Raw genomic sequence first — 9,803 nt, 5'->3', positions numbered from 1 at the left:
TTTAATGTAATCTTAATGGACAAAAATACATATATGTTTTATTTATCATTTCCCGCTTTGATGAACAATATAATGAGGGATTTAATTTAAAGTCAAAATAAAGTGTAGAGTGCTATTACATAAAAAAGGTATGGTTTGTCCATTGATTAAAGTAGTTGATGTACGGGTAGTCGTTATTTTTGATTTTAGGGAAACCCCTTTTATAAAACATTGAAATATTTATATGTTTTGTTTCTACTATAACAATCCTATGTATATCTATCTATTAGAAATAAATTATAAAAACAGGATATTATATTTCTTTATTCATATTGGTTGATATGGTAAAACATAAACTTTCCATTTAACGATCATTAAAGTTCTCTTCCATTTTCTCGTATTACAATCATCTTAGTGTAAATGTAATAAATATAAATTATAATTGTTTTAAAAATATTCATAATTTATTTAGCCTTTTTCAACAGAATCTAACAAATAAAAATTTTATGCTTGAGTCAATTGCTCGTTCTTATTAATTTACCTATGTCATAGTTACTCATAATATGCCTCTTACAAATAAATGTAGAACCTGGTAACAGATTTGTAATTTTACTATAGCGCAAGTGGAATATTTTTTGTTGTAATGATTTCCCAATCATTAGAGTATATACCAAGATTTATTTAAATTACCGAGACGTCCCAAATGCCAATTTATACTGTTTTTATACTAAGACTTCAGACTTATAATAGTTTTAAATTTTTAAAAATAATAAATAATTTACTGATATCAGATCTGCTATATCTTCAGCAATAAAAATCCTGACACTTAAGTTCCAAATTCACAATTTTATTGTTCTCACTTTCTTTTTACTTAAATTTATTTAATGAGATCTAAGAACTTCGCGAGTTTTATTCATTTAAATGTGACTAATATTTATCGGATATACTACGAGTCCAGAGCGGTACGTCAGAAAATTAAGAAATCGATGGCGGTAGATGATAAATAACAGGACCAACTAACAGACATTCACATCTCGTCTGGCCGTGATCACGGTTGCTGAAAAGTAACCGAAACGTCGGGAGTATGTAGTTTTTTTATAAAAATAAAGCACGCGCAGTATATCCGAAAAATATTAGATTCATTTAAATTAATTTTTTTTGTATACCTTCACATAGAGATACTAGTAAACAGATGCTGCACTTCACGTATCCGTTTTTGAACAGTTTAAACAAATTATATAAGATCAATTAAGAAGCGTACATTATGGTAAGCCTATTAGATTTCTCTAACACAAACATTGTTGTCTTCTATATAACAGAACGAGTGTGTGAGTTATAATCAATTCCAGCACAGTTCCTATAAAAACAGAGCATAAAAAAATTCCCACACAGATAGTGAACATCTAAATTCTTGCAGAATATTATTGAATGTAGTCTGTGGACCATCAACAAAATTTATTTATTACTCGTCCTAAAAGTTCAGCATGGTATTAATTATATATTAATGAAAAAAAAATATTTTTGGGCTCCGACTTTTTCCAGTTAGGACCAATTGTTTTATCTTAAAAGCACTTAATTCAGATTTTAACTAAAATTTCACAATTTAAACATAATAATTTTTTGAAATTCAAATAATTCGTATTTATAGCCTTTACAAATAAAGAGTCATAAAATGAGAGCAAAATTTGTAAAATATTGCTTGAGAAACTAATCCCACTTAAAATATTAAACTCAAGTAATATTTTTAAAAATAACATTTTACTATTAACATATATATTTTACATTTTACCATTTATGTATTCGTTTAATTTATGATTTCTGTTAAAGATATTCCTAAGCAGTCGTCTTTCACTCTCTCTTTTGCAATGTTACATTAAATCCATCTACAGCTTTCATCATGATCTCCATCTTGACTCTTATCCGAGGTATGGGTGAGGATTCTGGTTCTCCTAGTACTTTATAATTGCGAAGTATTGTAGATAAAGCTGTTTTGATAGACATCAGAGCGTATTGGTATCCTAAAAAGTGTTTTTATAAAAACCAAATAAATAATTTTATAGTGATGTTCACGAAATGAGAAACACACAATATTTACCAAGACAATTGCGTGGTCCAATGCTAAAGGGTAAATAGCTACCACTTTTCACTAATTTAAAACGCTCTGGTAGAAATCTATCAGGGTCGAAGTGCTCAGCGTCTGCACCCCAACATTTGGGATTTCGGTGGACTCCCCAAATAGATAACACCGCCCCGCTACCCGCCGGGAGACAGTTTCCTGACGCTAGAGAATATCGAAACAAATGGTAGAGAAAAATCTTCAAGAATAATATGTCTTATAAATAAAAACTTACGTAATTTTATTTCTTTCTCTATTTTCCTTATAATAAAAGGTACAGGAGGGTATAATCTTAAAGACTCTTTGATAACTCTTTCTAGATATTTTAATTTATTTAAATCTTCACTTTCTAAAGGACGATTGGAATTTCCAAAAATTTCGTTTAACCTAAAAATATATGAGTGATATTAAAGTTTTAATATACAAAATAAATATCTTTAGAATAAGGAACATTATTAATAATCCTAATTACTCTTTGTAGACTTTATCTTGTATCTTTGGATATTTTCCTAACAATATAAGAGTATATCCCATTGCTACAGCTGAGGTGTCTGTAGCTGCCACAATTAAAGTTAAAATTTCTTCTCTTAACTCGTCATTTGTTAAATTTTGAGCTCCACCAGACAGATTTATTAAATTTTCCAGAAAAGATTTTTTTTGAAATTCCTGAAGATCTGCAATGAATATTTTATATGGAAACACTTAATTTAATATGATACACAAAAAATATAACGTACCAAAATGATGACATTCATTCTGTTGACTCATTTTGTCCTTCTGCAACTCTATCGCTTTTGTTTCAATAACCTGAAAGAGGCGTTTATATGATTATTGTGGATATTATTTAGTATTTACAAAAAGTTTTGCGTACTAGTAGAATTTTCGTTCTTTTTAAATGTAGTTAAACTATCAAAGATACCGTACCGTTATTATATATAAACATGACTTTTCCACTTTAATTCTGTTTTTTTAATCATTTACTTACAATTTATATAAAACATAAAAGTTTTCTTAAGACAATCTAATTAAAAGTAAGAACTTAAATTAAGTTTATTTAGTAAAATCTTATATTTTTCGTCCTAATTTAATTTTTGTGTCACATACCTGGTGAGACGATTAAAAAAAAAAACAAACATGTGACATACAACGTATTAACCCACAAGACGGAAAATAAAGTTTTTACACCAAGTTTTGGTTTTGTTGTTATATATAGAAACAAGTTTCTGCCCGCGGCTTCGACCATGTGGTGTGTTGATAAAAATAAGCCTGTAGCAAAAATAACAAAATCGAAGTATGAATAATATTAGGTACGTCTCATCTTTAAGGTTACGTCCCCAATGGGTAAAATCCCTATTACTTAGTCTCCGCTGTCCGTCCGTCAATAGATAATGGCATAGATCTAACTAATAGGTAAGTGTAATAAGAACTTCATAAAGCCTATGTTTTATTATATTTTATATAATTTGACCTCATTGAACCTATGTTCACAAATAAAGGATTTGAATTTAGTTTGTAAGAATAAATAGATAGGTACGGATATAATGATTTCTGGTAATGCAAAAGTTATAGGTAGCTACTGCAGTATGTTCCTATAAACTATATTAAACGATTTATTTCGGTCAACATAACCATGTAGATATTGTGATTTAAATACGTGAGCAAGTCACATAGAACTGGCCGTAGGAAAAATATGGCGAGCCCAAATGTAAGCCTTTAAGGTTTGACCCTGCGATTTGTTGCCAGTCATTGAAAATGTAATTTTTAACGGGAACTGCAGGCGTTTAAAATTAAATGGTAAGTTATTGGGTATGATTGGGATACTTGGTATAGGATAATTGTTTTCCTTGGTTTCTCCAGTTAAAATTGTTACCTTCACAATATGCCTTCCTAGTTCCGTGGCTAAGTATCGTTTCATAATCTTGAGACATCCAAGTTACGCGTTAACAAAACGCACGCGGCTACTTTTAACTCCAACGTATGCGATGGCACCCAAGATAACTCCAAAGAGTTCAGGAACTCCACGGGGTAACTCGTAGTGTCATCGGATGACATAACTGTGTCGACGAAGTTGGACACAGTACCGAGTTGTACAGTATGGTTCTTTCACATAACCAATATTCGTCAAGAATATTTTGTTGCAGTTTTGGAAAAGCTTGATCTATGAGTTCCCTACCTTCTTGGTTGTTGTGTAGGTGGCCTTCACTAATTTCTAAGAGTTTTTCAGCATAAGTTCCTGACTCGAGATCGCTGAATAACTGGAGTTACATGTTGGTTTTAAGATAAAATTGTTACACTTTAGCCCACAGATATGATGTTTTTAGACACGCATTAATCTCGTCTGCTGTAGTGCCTCTCTCAGTAACAGGTAAAATTTGTCTGAAATCCCTTGCCAATAATACTACCACACCACCCATTAACTTTCGTGAGCTATGTATATCTTGTAGGCAGCAATCCAGCGTCTCGATTGCGCGTTTGTGTGATATCATGCACTCATCCCACACTATCAGCTTACATTCTTTCAACAGGGCGTCGCGAGCACTGTTCTTGCTGATGTTGCACGTTGGGGATTCTTCACTTGCCAGATTAAGCGGTAATTTAATTATCGAGTGTGCCGTCCGTTAACCACTCAGTAATGTAGTGGCGACACCTGAGAAAGCCACTGCTAAGACAACAATTATAGTCCTTGCGAATTTTTTCTTATAGTAAATTAAGCAAAAATGTTTTGCCTGTGTGGCTATTCTCTCTCTCTAAAATTATTTTCAGTGAAATCAATTCGCTTACCATTGGGCACATGTACCGCAAGATGAGTGACTGTTGGGTGTCTCTCATGCAGAGACAGACTTAAAATCCTCCATGCTGCTCATTTTGGTTAGAAGAGGAGAATATGGGACAATCCCGCTATTGTCTATCAATACTTCCTGTTTTCCACCTCAGATTTTTTTCTTATTGCACGGCACCATCTTATAGTGCTCAACGCCTGTATAGAAGATTGAATCTTTTGTTGTTGGTTTGAGGATATTTTAAAAGCGCCCTTGGATACTTTTTGGTACTTTTGCCTTCTTTCATGCATAGTGACGACGCATTTAATACTCCACAGGGACCATGAATAATATTTTATATTTTGATCACAGTATAATAGAACTTTCGGTCACTTTCTGGGCATGGTATCTCTGCATGTATGAAGTCGTCAATTCGGTTTGGTTGTAATTACAATTAGCAAATTGTTGGCGCCGAGCTTCTGACTGAATTGCGAATTGAATTGCCTCACGCTCCGCCTGTTGAAGCCTTCGCAGTTCTGCTTGTTGAAACGTCTCGTTAAATCTAGCTACTTTCATAACTCGAGCTTGATTAGAGCTTTGGGAAAGATTAGACTTACGCTTCCGCAGCATAATTCTTAGTAAGTACCTACTTTCTTCACTTCTAAAAAATACAATATTTCCTATTCAATTAAAAATTAATAATTAAATTCTTTTCAAATTTGGTTAGTTATAGAGAGGAGCTTGAATGGTGGAGGTGAGCATTTAACGCGCGTTAGATAGGGGCCCCTTAAACCTACACCTAGGTCGCAAGTCCCAAGCACTGTTGAAGCTCCTCTCCCTGCAATGCGATGGACCCGGGACCCGCACGGTGAATCCATTGAATGCTAAGAGGTTGCTTCTACAGCAATACAATAATTTTAATTTGCTAATTGTAAAACAAAATCACGCACCTGGTGTTATTCTATTATCACACAAATGTATATTGTTACCAAAAACATAACGATTACCTACCTATATATAACTGTTCAATGAAGATAGAAACAAAATTAATGCTTATACAAATTACGTTTTCGTTGTTTTACTGTAAGTAGGTAACTTTATTATCATAATACCAAAAAGAAAATCAAGTACTAACCTATATAATATTTATATCTAAAAAAAAAAAACAAAATAATTCAACGGATTTCCAAACTAAAAAAAATACCCGCCATCACATTATTACATTAATAGATATCCTACAGCGCGTTTTCAAAAAAATTCTAATGCCTTGTAAATTCACGTTTCGGAGACAACCGTCAACGACGTCTACCCTCACGCGCCTGCCCGTGTTCGGTTCTTGCACTCAGCGATGAGCGACTTCTTCCCCCACCCTGCCCGCGCGAACCAGCTTCGTCACGGCGACACAAAATTAATTTTGTTGCGCGTTATTTTAATTTTGCTATATCTCCTAAAGTATTTATTTAACATGCATGATGTATGGGGAAAAAATAATCTTCATAAAATGCTTTTGCCAAACATATTTAAAATGATAAGGATTAATACTGTATTTGTGTAAATAGCTTTCCAAGTTAGCGCTTTATAATTGCCGATTTGTTAAAGTATTATAATGGATATAGCATGCTATCCTTAAGAGATAGACATATGGTAACGTAGACTTTCCTGTAGACCTTTATAATATAAACGATTATACCATATATTATTTTGTTACATCGTAAAGGGTTTAGGCAACGTTTTCGTTAAAAGCTCCCAGACCACTTATTATTTTCCGACATTGTTAACAAATATCGTTACTTATACCGTTTCACCCCTGTTCACCGGGATAAAAATTATGTTTTAATCTAGAGTATCATCTATGTACATACAAAATTTTAGCCAAATCGGTCCAGCCGTTTTTGCTTGAAAGAATAACAAACATATATCCATAGATTTTCACAAACCTTAAAATTTATAATATGATATAGCAGGATACATAACTGAAATTTTAATAAATCTAAATTTTATTTTTAAATCAGCCCATCATAAGTAGATAACACCTTGTGATGTTTAAAGTTACTTTTAAATTATTTTTGACATCTTCAATCTAATTCAATCAGTCGAAGAATTTCAACTTCATTCTAATGTTTTTTTTTTTTTTAAATAAGTTAAAGATCACTGCACAAACCTTGTCAACAAAGCTATGCAATAATTTTATACACTTTTCATGGATGGAATATATTGGGAAACACCTAAATAGACATTCCGGATGCCACCACAAACGAAAGATTCTCTCACACGTGATATTGAGTATTGTTGTCATCGAATTAAGAAATGGTGAATAAGAGTGGATATTTTGTGAATTTAACCGTACTCCCATTACAGATTCTGTAAAAAAGTAACCCTTGTAATATTCTTCTATTAAAAACAATCATACATTAAAATATGACTAATATATTAATATATTATGTGCGATTACCATTGAATTAATTAGAGTTTTGTAAAAGCGAATATTTCAATATTAAATCGTAACCTAAAGTTTACAATATTAAATCTTAACTTACCGCCAACTGAGTCCAAATTGTAAGACACTAGAAAAGGCCAAATACTAAAAGGAGTTTTGGATGTTTTGTCATATAATTTGTCCGCAAGTTTATTACTTTGCTGAGCAAAAATATCAACAAAATTTTTAAGAATTTTCGGGCTGAATGTAGGAACTAAAATTTTTCGCCTCCGTCTCCAAATTGAAACTACAACATTTCGAAACTTTTAAAATTACACCTTGGATATATAAATGTTCTCTATATGTCACTTACCTGGTGCAAATATGCCTCCATACCCAAGGAGTCTTCTAAAAAATCGGTGCAAGTCATCTTTTTCTAAACAAGTTTTCGTTATCATTTCTATATCTTCAGGGTTTACCACCACTAAAAATAATACAGTGATTTTGAGATATATCATATAAAAGTCTGATTAAAAAAAAAACTATAAAATAATGCTAATAATTGTTTCAAGTTGCAAAACTAACGGCATAAAAAAAAAACAAGAAAAGTTCTGTTAGTTCCTCTCTGACATTGTTATACATATGTTACAAACACTGGGAATACTTATTTAGTGTAGAAAAATAAGGTCCAGCTCAATTTAGAGAATTATACAAAGAGAAGATAGTGGGAAATTAAGAAAAGTAAAACTTATAGATAACTTTCCACAAATTGACGATATTTTGATTTAATAAATCGCTAATTATAAAATAATTATTATTTTATAATTATTAAGTCATTACAAATAAATAGTAATATAATGTTATAACAATATGAAATTATTGAGTACACACAATATTTATAAATACTTCAAAACAATTGAAAAATTAATATCAAAGTTAGTTTAGATCTTATATATGTAAGTACTGTCTTACAAACTAATAGCTAATGAAAACAAATCATGAAAAGACATCGAACACAACAAAGACATATATATATATATATATATAGAGAGAGAGAATTTTATAACAACAGATGTTCTTAATATTTAATGAAACAAAAGTAAAATTCTAAAAAAAAAAAATAATTAAAATTTCAATTAAATGTATTTTTAATAGTAATGACTATCTACTTATAGTCATATAATAACTATTATAATAGGTTAAAACTAAAAATTTTATTGCGACCGATACTTATGTATATTAATAAAGTATTAGTACTAACAAAAAATCCGCTGGAAGAACCAGTATCATAACGAAAACAAAATCACCTTAACAAGATAATGTAAAACGACAGAAAAGATAATCGTAACCCAACTATTTAAATAAACTACTACTACTTCTACTTATATACTACTTATTAATTTAGTTAAAATTTCGATAAATTGTGATAGGTAAATTTATTTATTTGTATTTTAATTGTAACTAGTTATTTCGACAGTCCAATAAGTTAAGTAGTGCAAATAAACAATTTAAATATTAAAACTTTATAAATAAAATATACATTATTTAAAAGCTGGAAAAGGTATTAAAAAATTTGATAATTTCTAAAAAGTATCGATATTTAGTTTTATACGAAAAAATATATAAATTAAGCATTTGGAATATACGATCTACTAACAAAAGTCACATAAATTACAACGTATTATTATAAAGAAGATTTATTTTTTCATTACCATATATTTTTTTCAAAACTGTTACAATCTAAACATACTTACAAATATATAAGATATGATTCAGCCAACCTTTCCCGATTCCAGGTTCCATAATTTCATAAGAGAAATCTTGCAAACTGGTCATTGTAGCTGTAATTAAAAGAATTTTTTTTTTTGCTAAACTATGCTATCTGGGATTCACAAATCAAGGAATGTTACCGAACAAATTGTAAGATATTTAAATAAATTCTACAAAAATTAAAAATTTTACACCGCAATTATCATTTAAATGATAATAAATTACTTTATTTTAATATACCATAAATATAGCTATTTGTTTCGTTATTTCAAATTTGACGAATTTCAAATTTAAAGAACTTTTAAATATTTTTTTTTATTGATTAAGTATATTTTTAACTCTACTCACCCTCACTATTGCCTATCAAAAGAGGTATGACACCTAATACAGGGTGTGCAGATTTTGTTCCAGGTAGGAGCGCTGCTAATTCGTATAACCTACGTCTCCTGAATCTAAATACAATAGTAAAAACAAGCAATGTACACAATAAGAATAATACAATCATGTTGCTTTATCTGCCTTCTGTACATGAATGGATAGGCCTAAGCGAATCTTCAAACTTTATATTCATTTACCAGTTTCCTGCTATATTGCGTAACCTTATTTTGCTGATCTAATGTGCATGAATGGTTATATGAAATTTGAATAATTTAATGTCTGACAATTTTATGATTGTCACATTTCTTATTTTCTTTGGAACTAGGTTGATGTTTGCATATTTAAACAAGCAATGAACCGGTTAAGTCAGATTAAAATATGTTAA

The 9,803-nt window shown here is 30.5% G+C and overlaps 1 protein-coding gene across 1 annotated transcript; it reads right to left on the bottom strand.

Moving 5' to 3' along the window:
* Positions 1-864: 864 nt before the first annotated feature.
* LOC116765849 (cytochrome P450 4C1-like) lies at positions 865-9,556 on the bottom strand. Its single transcript, XM_032655473.2, has 10 exons — positions 9,389-9,556; positions 9,025-9,111; positions 7,644-7,754; positions 7,392-7,577; positions 7,016-7,215; positions 2,833-2,902; positions 2,568-2,769; positions 2,331-2,482; positions 2,075-2,260; positions 865-1,997 (listed from the first exon to the last, which is right to left on the bottom strand). Exons 1-10 carry the CDS (start codon positions 9,543-9,545, stop codon positions 1,828-1,830), a joined length of 1,521 nt encoding a protein of 506 aa, XP_032511364.2. The 5' UTR covers positions 9,546-9,556; the 3' UTR covers positions 865-1,827.
* Between the last annotated feature and the right edge of the window lie 247 nt (positions 9,557-9,803).

Source organism: Danaus plexippus, chromosome 11 (assembly GCF_018135715.1).
Source record: "Danaus plexippus chromosome 11, MEX_DaPlex, whole genome shotgun sequence".
NCBI classification, from domain to species: domain Eukaryota; kingdom Metazoa; phylum Arthropoda; class Insecta; order Lepidoptera; family Nymphalidae; genus Danaus; species Danaus plexippus.
This window is presented reverse-complemented; position numbering and strand designations above follow the sequence as displayed.